The sequence below is a fragment of the Hemiscyllium ocellatum genome, chromosome 3 (assembly GCF_020745735.1).
Source record: "Hemiscyllium ocellatum isolate sHemOce1 chromosome 3, sHemOce1.pat.X.cur, whole genome shotgun sequence".
NCBI classification, from domain to species: domain Eukaryota; kingdom Metazoa; phylum Chordata; class Chondrichthyes; order Orectolobiformes; family Hemiscylliidae; genus Hemiscyllium; species Hemiscyllium ocellatum.
Window position 1 is genome coordinate 3,643,925 of NC_083403.1, and position 19,329 is coordinate 3,663,253.

Consider the following 19,329-nt stretch of genomic DNA (forward strand, 5'->3'; position numbering starts at 1 on the left):
CAATGCTGCCAGACTTACTGCGTTTCTCCAGCAATTTCTGATTTTGTTTCAGATTTCCATCATGTGCAGCAGTTTGTTTGACTTCTCTCTCTGCAAATGCACATCAAAAAAACACTGGAAAGGTTATGCCAGATCATGACTCCATGCTGACATGAACAAACTTGTGGGAAATCCCTTCATTACGAGAGTTCCATCTCAGAATGAAGCTCCTCCTGCAGTGAGCTGTTTAATTGTTCACCATCATTCACAACTGGATGTGGCAGGAGTGCAGAACAAAGATCTGATCCATTGGTTGTGAGTTCGCTTAGCTTTGTCCAGTTTGGTGACTTCACCAGGTTGATACCTCATTTTCAGGTCTGCCTGGTGCTGCTCCTGGCATACCCTCCTGAAATCTCCTTTGACCCAGGGTTGATCCCCTGGCTTGATGATAATGGTTGGGGGGGGGGAGGAATCTGCCAGGCCATGAGGTTACAGATTGTGCTGGAGTACTGTTCTGCTGCTATTGATGGCCCACGGTGCCTCCTGGATGCCCAGCCTTGAGTTACTCAATCAGTTTGAAGTCTGTCCCATTGAGCACAGTCATAGTGCTACACAACACAATGGAGGGGATTCTCAATGTGAAGGTGGGATTTTGTCTCCACACGGACTGTGCAGTGGTCACTCTGACCGATACTGTCATGGACAGATACATCTGCAGCTGGCAGATTGGTAAGGATAGGGTCAGGTATGTTTTTCCCTCTTGTTGGTTCCCTCCCACCTGCAACAGACTCAGCTCTGTCCTGTCGATCAGCTCGATCAGTATCAATGCTCCTGAGCCACGCTGAGTGGTGGACATTGAAATCCCCCACCCAGAGTACATTTTGTGTCCTTACTACCCTCAGCGCTTCCTCTAAGTGTTGTTCAACCTGGAGGATACTGATTCATCAGCCCAGGGAGGATGGTACATGGTAATCCGCAGGAGGCTTCCTCACCCATGTTTAACCTGAAGCCATGAGACTTTATGGGATCCACGGTTGAAGTAGAGGACTCCCAGAACAATTCCCTCTTGACTACATCCCACTGTGCTGGATCTGTCCTGCTGGTGGGACAGGACGTATCCAGGGATGGTGATGGTGGTGTCTGTAAGGTATGAATCTGTGAGCATGATTGCTTGACTGTTCTGTGAGACAGCTCTCCCAATTCTGGCACTAGCCCCAAGATACCAGTAATTTGGACTTAGAATCAGAGAATCCCTATAGTGTGGAATCAGGCCGTTCAGCCCACACCGACTCTCCGAACCGCATCCCACCCACATCCACCTTCTACTCTATCCCGGTAACCTTGCATTTCCAATGGCTAGCCCACCAACCTACACATTGCTGGCAACTATGGGCAATTTAGCATGGCCAATCCATCTAAGTTGCATATCCTTGGACTGTGAGAGGAAACCAGAGCACCTGGAGGAAACCCACACAGACACGAAGAGAATGTCCAAACTCCACAAAGACAGTTGCCTGAGATTGGAATCGAACCCAAGGACTGAGGTAGTATTGCTAACCATTGTGCGCCGTGCTAACTTTGCAGTGTTGACTTCTCCCATTGCCTTTTTCGGTGCCTGTGTTGATATCAAGTGGTCTGTCTGGTTTCATTCCTTTCCTTAGACCTAGTCTTGATTTGATAAAACTGAGCGGCTTACTGGAATGAATGTAAGAACAAAGGTGAGGTTCTGAATTTGAGGAAGGTTAGAATTGAGAGTGAGGTCCTGATCACCTGAGAAATTAATATTTTGTTGTTGACAATGTGTTCAAAGCCAAACATTCCATAAAAAAACCTGACAATAACTGTGTGAAAGAACAGTCCAAATCTCTGCACTTTCAGGCTCAATGCTGGAACTTGGCAATCTCTGTCAGGCTAAAACAGTTCCTGGGTTGAACACAGATTATGAACTAGTGATGATTTTTAGTCAGAATCCAACATTCCTCATTTAATTTATTAACCAGTTTCACATTGGAAGATGAAGGGTACCCTTCCCAGTATTTCTGAGAATTCCAGGTTCATTTTGCGTGTTCAGTCCCACTGCCATGTGACATTGTTCTGTATATTTACTGCTTGTACAATCAAGCAAGAAAGACTGAGAGAGAGGAATATGAACCTGGAAACACTCAAAAGCAATCCTACAGCTCTACTTTTTGCATGACCAGTGCAAGAGGATTTCACAAATTAAGAGTGGAGATGGGGAATTTCCTGGGAATGGATCTTGGAATATCAGAGAAGGTCGGAACTGGACCAGCAGCTTCAGATTTCTTGGTGGTAAGACTGCACCATTAGCCCACTGGCAACCAGAATACAGGAGTCACATTCAGCAGGCTCACTCACCTCTTCTGTTTGTAGGTCAGCATGGCCTCAGATATTGGCAGCTGATGAGACATGTTGGCACCAGATACATACTGCGTGATTCGGCCGATGATGTCGAATGTTTCTGTGGGGTGACAATATCAGAGAAACACACTGTAAAAGACAGAGCAGGAGTAATGACAGCACAAGAGAGTGCCAGTGCTTGGCAATGTGCTAAACACACTCTAACAGTGCGGCACTCCCTCAGAACTGACCCTGTGACAGTGCGACACTCCCTCAGCACTGACCCTGTGACAGTGCGGCACTCCCTCACTACTGACCCTCTGACAGTGCAGCATTCCCTCAGTACTGATCCTCTGACAGTGCAGCACTCCCTTAGTACTGACCATCTGATAGTGCAGCATACCCTCTGTACTGACTCACCGACAGTGCGGCACTCCCTCAGTACTGACCCTCTAACAGTGAGGCACTCCCTCAGTACTGAACCTCCGACAGTGCGGCAATCCCTTAGTACTGACCCTCCGACAGTGCAGCGTTCCCTCAGTACTGACCCTCTGACAGTGCGGCACTCCCTCAGTACTGACCCTCTGAGAGTACAACACTCCCTCAGTACTAACCTTCAGACAGTGCAGCACTCCCTCAGTACTGACACTCCGACAGTGCAGCACTCTCTCAGAACTGACCCTGTGACAGTGTGGCACTCCCTCAGCATTGAGCCTTCAACAGTGCGGCACTCCCTCAGTACTGACCCTCCGACAGTGCAGCGTTCCCTCAGTACTGACCATATGACAGTGCGGCACTCCCTCAGTACTGACCCTCTGAGAGTACAACACTCCCTCAGTACTAACCTTCAGACAGTGCAGCACTCCCTCAGTACTGACCCTCCGACAATGCAGCACTCTCTCAGAACTGACCCTGTGACAGTGTGGCACTCCCTCAGCATTGAGCCTTCAACAGTGCGGCACTCCCTCAGTACTGACCCTCTGACAGTGCGGCACTCCCTCAGCACTGACCCTCTGACAGTGCAGCACTCCCTCAGTACTGACCCTCTGACAGTGCGGCACTCCCTCAGCACTGACACTCTGACAGTGCAGCACTCCCTCAGTACTGTCCCTCCGACAGTGCGGCACTCCCTCAGTACTGACCCTCCAACAGTGTGGCACTCTCTTAGTACTGACCCTCCGACAGTGCAGCACTCTCTGAGTACTGACCCTCCGACAGTGCAGCACTCCCTCAGCACTAACCCTCCGACAGTGCGGCACTCCCTCAGCACTGACCCTCTGACAGTGCAGCACTCCTTCAGTACTGACCCTCTGACAGTGCGGCACTCCCTCAGTACTGACCCTCCGACAGTGCGGCACTCCCTCAGTACTGACCCTCCAACAGTGTGGCACTCGCTCTGTACTGACCCTCTGACAGTGTGGCACTCCCTCAGCATTGAGCCTTCAACAGTGCGGCACTCCCTCAGCACTAACCCTCCGACAGTGCGGCACTCCCTCAGCACTGACCCTCTGACAGTGCAGCACTCCCTCAGTACTGACCCTCTGACAGTGCGGCACTCCCTCAGTACTGACCCTCTGACAGTGTGGCACTCCCTCAGTACTGACCCTCTGAGAGTACAACACTCCCTCAGTACTAACCTTCAGACAGTGCAGCACTCCCTCAGTACTGACCCTCCGACAGTGCAGCACTCTCTCAGAACTGACCCTCTGACAGTGCGGCACTCCCTCAGCACTGACCCTCTGACAGTGCAGCACTCCCTCAGTACTGACCCTCTGACAGTGCGGCACTCCCTCAGTACTGACCCTCTGACAGTGCGGCACTCCCTCAGTACTGACCCTCCGACAGTGCGGCACTCTCTTAGTACTGACCCTCCGACAGTGCAGCACTCCCTCAGCACTAACCCTCCGACAGTGTAGCACTGAGTCAGTAGTGACTCGCTAACAGTATGGCACTCCCTCAGTACTGGCCCTCTGACAGTGCGGTGCTCCCTCAGTACTGACTCGCAGACAGTGCAGCACTCCCTCAGTACTGACCTACTGACAGTGCGGCACTCCCTCAGCATTGACCCTCCGACAGTGCGGCACTCGCTCTGTACTGACCCTCCGACAGAGCGGCACTCCCTCAGTACTGACCCACTGACAGTGTGGCACTCCCTCAGTTCTGACCCTCCGACAGTGCAGCAGTCCCTCCGTACTGACCCTCTGACAGTGCGGCACTCCCTCAGTACTGACTCGCAGACAGTGCAGCACTCCCTCAGTACTGACCCTCCGACAGTGCAGCAGTCCCTCAGTACTAACCCTCTGACAGTGCGGCACTCCCACAGTACTGACCCTTCAATAGTGCAGCACACCCTCAGTAATGACCCTCCGACACTGCGGCATTCCTTCAGCACTGACCCTCCAAAAGTGCAGCAGTCCCTCAGTACTGACCCTCTGACAGTGTGGCACTCCATCAGTACTGAACCCTTCAACAATGCAGCACTCCCTCAGTAATGTCCCGCTGACAGTACGGCAGGCCCTCAGTATTGACCCCCTGACAGTGTGGCACTCCCTCAGCACTGACCCCTGACAGTGTGGCACTCCCTCAGTACTGTAGTATCTGTCAGCCTTGTGCTTTTACTTTGTCCTCTTGTCTGTGGTCTCCTGTTTGAATATCCGACTGGAACCCAAGGTGGACCATGCTCCTTGTGAGTTTGTATGTCTCGAGTAGGCAGTGGGTGAAAGCTGGGTGTTCTCTGGTCTTATGTGTCTGCATCCTGAAAGCCTGCCATTGAGAGAAGCTGGCTGTGACTGCGTTACATTGATGGACAGAGGCTCCCCCACATTTGCCCTGTGATCATTACCTGCAGTTGGAGGCTCTGACTTGCTGAAGAGATCCCTCCACGCGGAGTCCATGAAGGTGCTGTTGTACTTGTTGTCAACTGATGCCAAGTATTTTGCGAGAGGATGAGAGCCTGAGGACGACAGAACCGAGAATGACTGCCAGTCTGACTGGCTGTGTTGGTGAATTGCTTTGTGAAGACAATGCTGGTACGCTTCGAGTTCTTGGTATTTTAATAAAACGCCGGACGTCACAGGAATTCAGAGAAGTGAGGATCAGAATTGATGCCAGGGCCATGTGGCTGGATTTAATTTTACTCCTGGGTTTACGTGGCATGGGGATGGTGCTGTAAAATGCGGGTGAGGCTGATGATCAGCTAAGCTTTTATTAAATGACTGAACAGGCTCCAACAGTTGAAAAGCTCTCCTATTTTATTACATTACCAGCATTTTGCTGAAGACTCCTGTCTGTTGTTCGAAGACATCTGCTGTCTGGCATTTGGTATACTTGCCTTTATTGTTCAGTGCATTGAGTGTAGGAATTCAGATGTTATGTTGTAGCTGTACAGGACATTGGTTAGGCCACTTTGAGTTACAGAGTCCTACAGCACGGAGACAGGTCCTTTGACCCAAACTGCTCCATGCCGAGCAAAACATCCATCCATCTAACCCCATTTCCCTGCACTTGGCCCACATCCTTCTAATCCTTTCCTAGCCGTGTATTTGTCTAAATACCTTTCAAATGTTGTGAATGTACCTGCCTCAACCACTTCCACTGGCAGATCATTCCATATAAGACCATAAGACATAGGAGTGGAAATAAGGCCATTCAGCCCATCGAGTCCACTCCGCCATTCAATCATGGCTGATGGGCATTTCAATTCCACTTACCCGCACTCTCGGCAAGTGTGTCCAGGGAGGAGGGACTTGGGGGAGGGGCGTTGGAGATGCGAAAGGTGGAAGGAGGTCAAGGTGAGGGTGATTGGCCGGAGTGGGGTGGGTGCGGAGAGGTCAGGAAGAAGATTGCAGGTTAGGAGGGCGGTGCTGAGTTCGAGGGTTGGGACTGAGATAAGGTGGGGGGAGGGGAAATGAGGAAACTGGAGAAATCTGAGTTCATCCCTTGTGGTTGGAGGGTTCCCAGGCGGAAGATGAGGCGCTCTTCCTCCAACCGTCGTGTTGTTATGGTCTAGCGATGGAGGAGTCCAAGGACCTGCAAGTCCTTGGTGGAGTGGGAGGGGGAGTTGAAGTGTTGAGCCACAGGGTGGTTGGGTTGGTTGGTCCGGGTGTCCCAGAGGTGTTCTCTGAAATGTTCCGCAAGTAGGCAGCCTGTCTCCCCAATATAGAGGAGGCCACATCGGGTGCAGCGGATGCAATAAATGATGTGTGTGGAGGTGCAGGTGAATTTGTGGCGGATATGGAAGGATCCCTTGGTGCCTTGGAGAAAAGTAAGGGAGGAGGTGTGGGCGCAAGTTTTACATTTCTTGCGGTTGCAGGGGAAGGTGCCGGGAGTGGAGGTTGGGTTGATGGGGGGTGTGGACCTGATGAGGGAGTCACGGAGGGAGTGGTCTTTCCGGAGTGCTGATAGGGGAGGGGAGGGAAATATATCCCTGGTGGTGGGGTCCGTTTGGAGGTGGCGGAAATAACGGCGGACGATACACTGTATATGGAGGTTGGTGGGGTGGTTGGTGAGAACCATTGGGGTTCTGTCCTGGTGGCGGTTGGAGGGGCGGGGCTCAAGGGCGGAGGAGTGGGAAGTGGAGGAGATGTGGTGGAGGGCATCGTCGATCACGTTTGGGGGGAATCTGCGGTGCTTGAAGAAGGAGGCCATCTGGGCTGTACGATATTGGAACTGGTCCTCCTGGGAGCAGATGTGGCGGAGACGAAGGAATTGTGAATATGGGATGGCGTTTTTATAGGGGGCAGGGTGGGAGGAGGTGTAGTCCAGGTAGTTGTGGGAGTCAGTCGGTTTATAGTAAATGTCCGTGTTGATTCGGTCGCCCGAGATAGAAATGGAAAGGTCTAGGAAGGGGAGGGAGGAGCCTGAGACAGTCCAGGTGAATTTGAGGTCGGGATGGAAGGTGTTTGTGAAGTGGATGAACTGTTCAACCTCCACGTGGGAGCATGAGGCAGCGCCGATACAGTCATCGATGTAGCGGAGGAAAAGGTGGGAGGTGGTGCCAGTGTAGTTACGGAAGATGGACTGTTCCACATATCCTACGAAGAGGCAGGCATAGCTGGGGCCCATGCGGGTGCCCATGTGGGTGCCCACGGCTACTCCTTTGGTTTGGAGGAAGTGGGAGGATTGTTCAGGGTGAGGACCAGTTCAGTCAGTCGAAGGAGGGTGTCAGTGGAAGGGTACTGGTTGGTACGGCAGGAAAGGAAGAAGTGGAGGGCTTTGAGTCCTTCGTGATGGGGGATGAAGGTGTACAGGGACTGGATGTCCATGGTGAAGATAAGGCGTTGGGGACCGGGGAAGTGAAAATCATGGAGGAAGTGGAGGGTGTGGGTGGTGTCCCGAACGTAGGTAGGGAGTTCTTGGACTAAGGGGGACAGGACCGTGTCGAGGTATGCAGAGATGAGTTCGGTGGGGCAGGAGCAGGCTGAGACAATGGGTTGGCCGGGGCAGTCAGGTTTGTGGATTTTGGGCAGGAGGTAGAAACGGGCGGTGCGGGGTTGTGGGACGATGAGGTTGGAGGCGGTGGATGGGAGATCACCTGAAGTGATGAGGTTATGGATGGTCTGGGAGATGATGGTTTGGTGGTGGGAGGTGGGGTCATGGTCAAGGGGACAGTAGGAGGAGGTGTCCGCTAGCTGGTGTTTAGCCTCAGCGGTGTAAAGGTCAGTGTGCCAAACTACTACCGCGCCTCCTTTGTCACAATTATAACATACAACACCAACAGGACCTCAAGCTTCTTTACCTTAAACTTGTTTATCATCACCCTTACATTGTCTATTACATCATTGATGAATATCACAAACAGTAAGGGACCCAGCACAGATCCCTGTGGGACCCCACCACACACTGGGCTCCAGTCACACACACAGTAAGGGACCCAGCACAGATCCCTGTGGGACCCCACCACACACTGGGCTCCAGTCACACACACAGTAAGGGACCCAGCACAGATCACTCTGGGACCCCACCGCACACTGGGCTCCAGTCACACACACAGTAAGGGACCCAGCACAGATCCCTGTGGGATCCCACCACACACTGGGCTCCAGTCACATACACAGTAAGGGACCCAGCACAGATCCCTGTGGGATCCCACCACACACTGGGCTCCAGTCACACACACAGTAAGGGACCCAGCACAGATCCCTGTGGGACCCCACCGCACACTGGGCTCCAGTCACACACACAGTAAGGGACCCAGCACAGATCCCTGTGGGATCCCACCACACACTGGGCTCCAGTCACACACACAGTAAGGGACCCAGCACAGATCCCTGTGGGACCCCACCACACACTGGGCTCCAGTCACACACACAGTAAGGGACCCAGCACAGATCCCTGTGGGTCCCTACCGCACACTGGGCTCCAGTCACACACACAGTAAGGGACCCAGCACAGATCCCTGTGGGACCCTACCGCACACTGGGCTCCAATCACACACACAGTAAGGGATCCAGCACAGAACCCATGTGGGACCCCACCTCAAGGTTCTGACCAATAAAGGACAGCATACCAAATGCCTTCTTCACTATCCTATCTACCTGTGACTCTCTTCATTTTCAAGGAGCTATGAACCTGCAATCCGAGGTCTCAATGAATAGGATTTTTATGTGCTGGCAGGTGGGACTAGATTGGGTTGGGATATCTGGTCAGCATGGACAGGTTGGACCGAAGGGTCTGTTTCCCTGCTGTACATCTCCATGAATCTATGACTCTATGATCTGAGGGTTGCCAGCAGGTCGGCATTTATTGTGGGAGTAGTATAGAGTGAGGGTAGTTTCTGTGGGGTCGACTCTATGTGTTGAAGGTCCTCTTCTGTATTATATGATTCTATGATTGAAAGGCATGATACAGGCCTTGCTGGGGTTTTGGGGAGTGAGGTGTTGCTGAATTTCCTGAGGCTTAGCATGTTTTCCAGGCTGTCACCTGCCCCATTTTGCAGACAGATAAGTTTACAGTGTCCCTCGAAACAGCACTCACAGCTCTTTTCCAAATGTGGCAACACTGAACGGATTGTTCAATGGTGTGTCCCTTAGTGAAGGCCATCAGCCTCTCCTCACCTCAGCTATCGGACTGGCCGGAGCGTGGCTATTCCTATTGCTCACTGACATTGTCAGCCGAGGATCAGGGCTTTCCTCTGTTTGGGGATGAGTCAAGCTTGGCAACCACAGGCAGGGTCTTCTCTGCTCTTCCAACTCTAGTCTGCTGCACATATATGCCAACCCCATTCTTAGTCTCAGTGTCACACTGCTGTCTAACTCTCAACATCACTATGGCTCATTTGAAACCTCCCCTATATCATGAGAACCTAGTTACATCAATGTGGTTTGTTATCAAGGTCCTGCTGTTGTACTGTACATATATTTGACTGTTTCAAACTGAAAGCCTACTGTCTCCTGGCCAGAGACCACTGACTTCAGAGCAGATGTAGGCCTGTCATTCCTCTAGCCATACAGCACAGAGAGAGGAGCCTTTGGCCTCTCAGGTTTGCACCAACCTACTCACACTCGTCCCACTTCCTCACATTAGGCCTTAAATATTATGACATTGTGAGTATTCCTTCAAGTTATTTTTCAAGTTTGTGATGTTTTTCCACCTCAACCCACTCCCCTCCTCCCAGGCAGTGCATTCCAGATCCCCACTCCCACCATCTGGGTGGAAATGTTCTTCAAATCCCCTCTGAACCTCCTGCCTTTCACTTTCAAATGATGCCACCTTGTTACTGACCCTTTAACCAGGGGGAGTAGCTGCTCTCTCCCCACCCTGGTAAAAACAATGACTGCAGATGCTGGAAACCAGACTCTGGATCAGTGGTGCTGGAAAAGCACACCAGTTCAGGCAGCATCCGAGGAGCAGTAAAATCGATGTTTCGGGCAAAAGCCCTTCATCAGGATAAAGGGCAGTGAGCCTGAAGCGTGGAGAGATAAATGAGAGGAGAGTGGGGGTGGGGACAAAGTAGTATAGAGTACAATAGGTGAGTGGGGGAGGGGATGAAGGTGATAGGTCAGAGAGGAGGGTGGAGTGGATAGGTGGAAAAGAAGATAGGCAGGTAGGTCAGGTCATGGAAACGGTGCTGAGCTGGAAGTTTGGAATTGGGGTGAGGTGGGGGAAGGGGAAATGAGGAAACTGTTGAAGTCCACATTGATGCACTGGGGTTGAAGTGTTCCGAGGTGGAAGATGAGGCGTTCTTCCTCCAGGCGTCTGGTGGTGAGGGAGCGGCGGTGAAGGAGGCCCAGGACCTCCATGTCCTCAGCAGAGTGGGAGGGAGGGTTGAAATGTTGGACCACGGGGTGGTGTGGTTGATTGGTGCGGGTGTCTCGGAGATGTTCCCTAAAGTGCTCTGCTAGGAGGTGTCCAGTCTCCCCAATGTAGACGAGACTGCATTGGGAGCAAAGTATACAACAAATTATATTGGTGGATGTGCAGGTACAACTTTGATGGATGTAGAAGGCTCCTTTAGGGCCTTGGATAGAGGTGAGGGAGGAGGTGTGGGCACAGGTTTTGCAATTCCTGCGGTGTCAGGGGAAAGTGCCAGGATGGGAGAATGTGTTGTTGGTGGGTGTAGACCTGACCAGGTAGTCACAGAGGGAACAGTCTTTGCGAAAGACGGCAAGGGTTGGGAAGGGAAATATATCTCTGGTGGTGGGGTCCGTTTGGAGGTAGCGGAAATGTCAGCGGATGATTTGGTTTATGCGAAGGTTGGTAGGGTGGAAGGTGAGCACCAGGGGGGTTCCGTCCTTGTTGCGGTTGGAGGGCAAACTGTCCATGCCCCTCATTATCTTACACACCTCAATCAATCCCCCCTCAGCCTTCTCTGCCCTAAAGATACCAGCCTGAGCTTATCCAGCCTCTCTCCATCACTGAGATACTCCATCCCAGACAGTATCCTGGTGGATCTCCCTCTGCACCCCTTCCAGGACAATCACATTCTTCCTATAATGTAGCCCACCACATCTGCTCCACCATTCAATGAGATCTTGATTACACAGGCACATAGAGGGTAGGATGTTCGCAAAGGCCACAGCTGGGGCTCAGGTTAAACAGGAATCAACCTTTTCAGACTGAGATGGGGAGAAATGTCTTCACCCAGAGAGTGGTGAGCCTGTGAAATTCACTACCATTAAAAGTGATTGAGGACAAAACATGATGTTTTCAAGAAGGAGAATGATATAACCATTATGGCTGAAGCGATCAAGGGGGAGAGTGGGATTAGGGATTGACCTCAATGATCAGCCACAATCATATCCAATGATAAAGCTGAATCAAGGGGCCAAATGGCCTATTCTTGCTTCTACCTTTTATGGTTGATCACTAATCCTCAACTCCACTTTCCAGCTCATTCCCCACAACCCTTGATTCCCTTCCTAGTTAAAAATCTGTCTCTCTCAGCTTTGAATATACATAACAACCCAGTCTCCACTGCCCTCTGTCGCAAAGAATTCCACAAATTCATGATCTTTAAGAGGAGAATTTTCTCCTCACCTCCGTCTTCCTAGACTCACCCACAAGAGGCAACAATCTCTTCACATCTGCCCTGTCGAGCCCCTTCTTTCAATAAGGTCGTCTCTCATTCTTCTAAACTCCAGTGAGTACAGGGCCAACCAACTCAACCTCTCCTCATCAGACAGTCCCTCAAATCTGGGATCTTTGAATTGCCTCCAATGCCAGTTATATCTTTCCTTAGATAAGAGGGCCAAAACTGTTCACAGTATTTCATTTGTGGTCTGATGATTGCCTTGTACAGTTTTAGCATAACCCTCCTACTTTTATATTCCATTCCCTTTGAAATAAAGGCCAACATTTCAGTTTCTTTCTTGTTACCCACTGAAGATGGATTTTTATGATTTTTGTAATTCATGCATGAGGGCTCCCAAATCTCTTTGTTCTGTAGCTTTCTGCAGTCTTTCTCCATTTCAATAATATTCAGCTCCTCCATCCTTCCTGCCAAAATAACCTGACAGTGCAGACTTTGTATCATCCTTACCAGTTGCCTGCCCACCTACTTCTGTCCCATCTGCAAACCTGGCTGTACCACATTCACCTTCTTAATTCAAATGTTTCATGTATATTGTAACTTATTATGGCCCAGCACTGACTCCTGTGGCTCTCTACTAGTTACAAGTTGCCATCCTGAAAATCCCAACTCTCTATCATCTATTACTTAGGTAATCCTCTATCCAGGCCACTCTCAACATCAGGAGATTTTATTTTACTAAGTAGCCTATTGAAAGCCTTTTAGAAATCTAAATATGTTGCAGATACTGGTTCCCCTTTTTCCACCCTGCTTGTTGCTTTGTCATTGAACAGTAATAAAATTATCAGGCATCATTTCCCCTTCATGCCACCATGCTGACTCTGCTTGTGCATTTCTAAATGCTCTGCTATTACATCCTTTCTAATATATTGTAACATGTTCCCAATACACACATTAAGCTAATGGGTCTATAGTTACCAGAGGATGGGTGTGGTATGGCCACTGTATCAGTAGATGTCAGATTGAGCTTGGCAGTGATGCCCTCCATGGCCCAATATCTCACTGACTGACTCATGTCGGCAAATACACCAGGGCAACATGTCCCAGAAAGAACTCAACACTTTCAGCAGGTGATGGGGAAAGTCAGAAGTGCAAAGTAAAATAAAATAAACATGGAATGATGTGGACTGAATCTGTTGGTGAATGTTTGAATGGTTTTGGTCTGAGGTGAAACAGATGTATTGTAGACAGACACAGATGCAGGCACAAGTGATATCCAGCTCTGAACCCCTTACCTAGCGGCACAATCAGGAAGCGAATATAATTCAGCCAGTCTGGAGTTTTGCTTGCTAACTGCTCGACAAAGAACCTCAGGATGGTGCTGAGGAAGCTCTGGTCCCCAGCCAGTGCCACCTTGACTGGAGGGGGCATCTGTGAATTACAATTACAGCTGCAGAGACAAAAAAAAAGGTGTAAGTGTGAGAAAGAATCCCCCTCAAGCTCCACACTGCAAAACTATACTTTGAATGTCTGAATTGTGCCAAACTGTGTGAGATCTGCCAGGATCGAAAACAGGGAGACCCACAATACTGTTAGGGAGGGAATTCCAGGATTTTGACGCAGAGGAATGGTGAGATAATTCCATGTCAGAATGGTGAGTGGCTTGGAGGGGACCTTGTAGGGCCTTATGTGTTTTTTGTATTCATTAACAGGATGTGGCCATCACTGGAGGACCACAGTTATTGCCCATCCCTACTTGCTCAGAGGGCAGCTGAGAGTCAACCACGTTGCTGTGGGTCTGGAATCAGGCAGATTCCTGTCTCAGAAAGGCATGACTGAACCAGATGGGTTATTCTCCTGACAATCAACAATGGTTTCATGGTCATCATTAAATTGTTTCAGATTATTATTCAATTCAAGTTTCACCAGTCACCATGTAGAAAGTTGAACCCAGGTCCCACAAACATTACCAAGTACTCTGGCAAATAGTGCTTTGGGAAATAGAACTAAGGAGAATCCAAAGGGTTTTTACAAATATATTAAGGACAAAAGGGTAACTAGGGAGAGAATAGGGCCCCACAAAGATCAGCAAGGCGGCCTTTGTGTGGAGCCGCAGAAAATGGGGGAGATACTTAATGAGTATTTTGCATCAGTATTTACTGTGGAAAAGGATATGGAAGATACAGACTGTAGGGAAATAGATGGTGACATCTTACAAAATGTCCAGATTACAGAGGAGGAAGTGCTGGATGTCTTGAAACAGTTAAAGGTGGATAAATCCCCAGGACCTGATCAGGTGTACCCGAGACCTCTGTGGGAAGCGAGAGAGGTGATTGCTGGGCCTCTTGCTGAGATATTTGTATCATCGATAGTCACAGGTGAGGTGCCGGAAGACTGGAGGTTGGCAAACGTGGTGCCACTGTTTAAGAAGGGTAGTAAGGACAAGCCAGGGAACTATAGACCAGTGAGCCTGACCTCGGTGGTGGGCAAGATTTTGGAGGGAATCCTGAGGGACAGGATGTACATGTATTTAGAAAGGCAAGGACTGATTAGGGATAGTCAACATGGCTTTGTGCGTGGGAAATCATGTCTCACAAACTTGATTGAGTTTTTTGAAGAAGTATCAAAGAAGATTGATGAGGGCAGAGCAGTAGATGTGATCTATATGGACTTCAGTAAGGTGTTCGACAAGGTTCCCCATGGGAGACTGATTAACAAGGTTAGATCTCATGGAATACAGGGAGAACTAGCCATTTGGATACAGAACTGGCTCAAAGGTAGAAGACAGAGGGTGGTGGTGGAGGGTTGTTTTTCAGACTGGAGATCTGTGACCAGTGGAGTGCCACAAGGATCGGTGCTGGGCCCTCTACTTTTTGTCATTTACATAAATGATTTGGATGCGAGCATAAGAGGTACAGTTAGTAAGTTTGCAGATGATACCAAAATTGGAGGTGTAGTGGACAGCGAAGAGGGTTACCGCAGATTACAACAGGATCTTGACCAGATGGGCCAATGGGCTGAGAAGTGGCAGATGGAGCTTAATTCAGATAAATGCGAGGTGCTGCATTTTGGGAAAGCAAATCTTAGCAGGACTTATACACTTAATGGTAAGGTCCTAGGGAGTGTTGCTGAATAAAGAGACCTTGGAGTGCAGGTTCATAGCTCCTTGAAAGTGGAGTCGCAGGTAGATAGGATAGTGAAGAAGGCGTTTGGTATGCTTTCCTTTATTGGTCAGAGTATTGAGTACAAGAATTGGGAGGTCATGTTGCGGCTGTACAGGTCATTGGTTAGGCCACTGTTGGAATATTGCGTGCAATTCTGTTCTCCTTCCTATCGGAAAGATGTTGTGAGACTTGAAAGGGTTCAGAAAAGATTTACAAGGATGTTGCCAGGGTTGGAGGATCTGAGCTACAGGGAGAGGCTGAACAGGCTGGGGCTGTTTTCCCTGGAGTGTCGGAGGCTGAGGGGTGACCTTATAGAGGTTTACAAAATTATGAGGGGCATGGATAGGGTAAATAGACAAAGTCATTTCCCTGGGATCGGGGAGTCCAGAACTAGAGGGCATAGGTTTAGGGTGAGAGGGGAAAGATATAAAAGAGACCTAAGGGGCAACTTTTTCACGCAGAGAGTGCTATGTCTATGGAATGAGCTGCCAGAGGATGTGGTGGAGGCTGGTACAATTGCAACATTTAAGAGGCATTTGGATGGGTATATGAATAGGAAGAGTTTGGAGGGATATAGGCAGAGTATTGGCAGGTGGAACTAGATTGGGTTGGGATATCTGGTCGGCATGGACAGAAGGGTCTGTGTCCATGCTGTACACCTCTACGACTCTATGACTCTACTCTTGTGATAGTACCACAAGGACATCACCTCCCCATGTTTCTATGCAGCAGGTGTGTGTTTGTGTGTGTGTGTGTGTGTGTGTGTGTGTGTGTGTGTGTGTGTGCGCGCGCGTGTACATGCACTCATTTACTGGAGCTTTCGCTACAATCTTGAAGTGCCAAATGGATGATCCATCTCAGCCTCCTCCAGTGGTGCCCAACATCACAGATACCAGTCTTTAGCCAATTCCATTCACTGCCCATGACAGGAAGCAATGTTAGAGACACTGGATACTGTAAAGGCTATGGGTCCTGATAACATTCCAGCAATGGGACTGAAGGCTTGTGCTCCAGAATGTCCCCCCGCCGAGCCAAGCTGTTCCAGTACAGTTACAACACCGGCATCTCCCCGACAATGTGGAACATTGCCCAGGTATGGCCTCTACATAAAAAGCAGGACAGATCCAACTCGGCCAATTACCCCCCATCAGTCTCCCCTCGACCCTCAGTAAAGTGATGGAAGGGCTCAGTAACAGCGCTATCCAGCAGCACCTGCTCAGCAATAACCTGCTCAGTGACGCCCAGTTTGGGTTCCCCCAGGGACACTCAGCTCCTGACCTCATTCCAGCCTTGGGTCAAACATGGACAAAAGGAGCTGGATTCCAGAGGGGAGGGGAGAGGGACAGCCCTTGGTATCAAGGCTGCATTCGACCGAGTGTGGCATCAAGCAGCCCGGGCAAAACTGGAATCAATGGGTATCAGAGGGCAAACTCGCCGCTGGTTGGAGACAGATCTGGCACAGAGGAAGATGGTTGTGGTTATTGGCGGGTCAGTCATCTCAGCTCCAGGACACCTCTTCAGGAGTCCCTCAGGGTAGAGTCCTAGGCCCAACTATCTTCACTTCTTCGTCAATAACCTTCCCTCCATCATAAGGTCCGAACTAGGGATGTTCACCAATGATTGCACAATGTTCAGGACCATTCACAATTCCTCAGGTACTGAAGCAGTCCATGTTTAAATGCAACAAGGTCTGGACAATATCCAGGCTTGGGCTGACAAGTGAAAATGACATTTTTGCAATGCAAACGCCATCTCGAATAAGAGACAACCTAACTACCACCATGTGATATCCAATGGTGTTACCATCACTAAGTCCCCCACTACCAACATCCTTGGGGTTACCAGTGATCAGAAACTGATCTGGACTCACTATGTAGAAACAGTGGCTAAATGAACAGGTCAGAGACTGGGAATCCTGCCGTGAGTAACTCCCCTCCTGACTCCCCAAAACCTGTCCACTATCTACAAGACATAAGTCAGGAGTGTGATGGAATACTCCCCACTTGCCCTGAATGAGGACAGCCCCAACAACACTCAAGAAGCTCAACACCATCCAGGTCACAGCAGCCGCTTGATTGGCACCACATCCATAAGCATCCACTCCTTGCACCACCGATGCTCGGTCGCAGCAGTGCGTACTATCTACAAGATGCCCTGCAGAAATTCAGCAAAAATCCTCAGACAGCACCTTCCAAACCCTGAACCACTTCCACATTATGCATCTACACTTTCCAACCTCTTCCCCTTTGAGAAAAACTCTGCACATCCGTTTTTTTTTAACTAACCCTCACAATTATCCACATTATATTCCATCTGCCATATTCTCGCCTGTTTAACAAGGTTATTAATTAGTGCTTTAATGGCTATCTGTTAGTATCATGGGTGTCAGGAGCAACTTCAAACAAAAATAATTCTGCTGGTTTAGGTGCATTGGGCATTTATGACCCATTCCTAGTTGCCATCAAAAGGTGCCAGTAAGCCTTGTTCTTGGACTAGTGTAGGCTGTGTGTAAGTCTGCAGCTGTGCAATGCTTGTATGTAACTATAAGGTGTAAGGCATTCTTAAGGAAGGAACAAGTGGGGCATAGACACGCAGTCAAGTGGAGTGTACATCCACACCCATAGAGACATGAGGGTTTGAGGTGTAGGGTTTAGGAGCACCCCTTCCCACCAGGTTAATTTTCACAGAACTCCTGGTTACTTACAATCTTTGTATCCTGGTAACAATAGTGTTAAACGCTGCATGGATATCTGCCACTGAGCATGTGCACACCATGGGCTGGCTCTTCTCATGGAGACGTTCGTACAGATACTGAAAAAAGGAGCGAATAAAGTCCATGATCAACTAAACCCACAGTGTGAATTCAGAAAATCTAACCTTGTAGATAATCAGGAGCAACTCTCAAAACAGAATTTAGTATTGGGCTGTGACAGGTCAGGGAAGCAAATGCCTGCTCAGAAGTAGGTTTTCAGAAGGATTTTGAATCACAAGAAAAAGTGCAAGAAGTGGAGAGGGAGAGAATTCCAAAATGTAGTGCCAAGGCATCTGCAGGCACCATGGCTCATGGTGGAGTTACCAGGCAGTGCCACGGGATTGACTAACTTGTGGAAGATAGATAGCTGGGATGAAAGGGACATTTTCAGGATGGCAACCTGTAACTAGTGGAGTGTCACAGGGATCAGTGCTGGGGCCACATTTATTTACAACATGTATGAATGATTTAGATCAGGAAAGTGACAACTGTAATCATGTTTGTGGATGACGCAAAAATAAGAGGAAGGCAAGTAGTGAGTATGACACAAAGAGTCTACAGAGGGACATAGAGAGGTTAACCGAAGGGAATATACTGTGGGAAAATGTGAGGTTCGGCACTATGGCAGGAAGAACAGAGGAGCTGAATATTATTGGACAAAGACTGCAGAAAGAACAGCGAGGTTTGGGAGCCTTCACCCATGAATCACAAAACAACTATTATTTGGCTCCTAACGGTATGTAGGGATATGGGAAAAAGGCTGGAGATTGGTACTAGATAATAGAACTAGAGCAGACAGGATGAGCCAAATGGCCACCATCTGCAGCAAAACAATTCTGTGGTTCCCTAATAGATTTTTAATCAGGAACAGAATCAGGGGTGATGGGGAAAAAGGCAAGAAAGTGGAGTCAAAGAATATGCGATCAGCCATGATTGCATTGAATTTCACAGGGGACCTGATGGGCCAAAGGGCCGACCTCTTAAGGTCAGGGCTGAACAATAGGTAAGAATTCAAGGAGTTCTGCTATTTCAGGTTGGTATTGCTGGAGAAGGTTACAGAGATGGGAGGGGTGAGGTTATGAGGAAGATGAAGATGAGAATTTGAAGTTTAAATAGTTGTTGGTGAAGTTCAGCATATTGAGAAGTAACTGAAAGAGCTTCAAGAAAAAATGGATATTTGAAAAATGCACGCAGGAATATATGGATCCTCTCTCTCTGAATGAGCTCTCTCTCTCAGTCCCTTTCCACTGGATCTTCTCTCTCTCTGAATGAGCTCTCTCTCAGTCCCATTTCCCCTGGACCCTCTCTCTCTGAATGAGCTCCCTCCCTCAGTCCCATTTCCCCAGACCCTCTCTCTCTGAATGAGCTCTCTCTCAGTCCCATTCCCGTGGATCCTCTCTCTGAATGAGTTCTCTCAGTCCCATTTCCCCAGACCCTCTCTCTCTGAATGAGCTCTCTCTCAGTCCAATTCCCCTGGACCCTCTCTCTCTGAATGAGCTCCCTCCCTCAGTCCCATTCCCGTGGATCCTCTCTCTCTGAATGAGCTCCCTCTCTCAGTCCCATTCCCCTGGACCCTCTCCCTCTCAGTCCAATTCCCCTGGACGCTC

At 49.4% G+C, this 19,329-nt stretch overlaps 1 protein-coding gene across 6 annotated transcripts in view; it reads right to left on the reverse strand.

Moving 5' to 3' along the window:
• The window catches only part of LOC132836138 (phosphofurin acidic cluster sorting protein 2-like), a 481,204-nt gene that overhangs the window by 89,372 nt on the left and 372,503 nt on the right, over window positions 1-19,329 (reverse strand). For all 6 annotated transcript variants that reach the window (XR_009647339.1, XR_009647338.1, XM_060855477.1 and 3 more), the window contains 4 exons: window positions 17,675-17,781; window positions 13,102-13,256; window positions 5,180-5,290; window positions 2,356-2,458 (listed from right to left, as the gene is read on the reverse strand). Coding sequence is in view for 4 of the 6 variants with exons in the window: in XM_060855477.1 (XP_060711460.1) it covers window positions 2,356-2,458; window positions 5,180-5,290; window positions 13,102-13,256; window positions 17,675-17,781 (476 nt within the window). In the remaining 2 variants the exon portion in view is untranslated. The remainder of the gene's footprint in view (window positions 1-2,355; window positions 2,459-5,179; window positions 5,291-13,101; window positions 13,257-17,674; window positions 17,782-19,329) is intronic.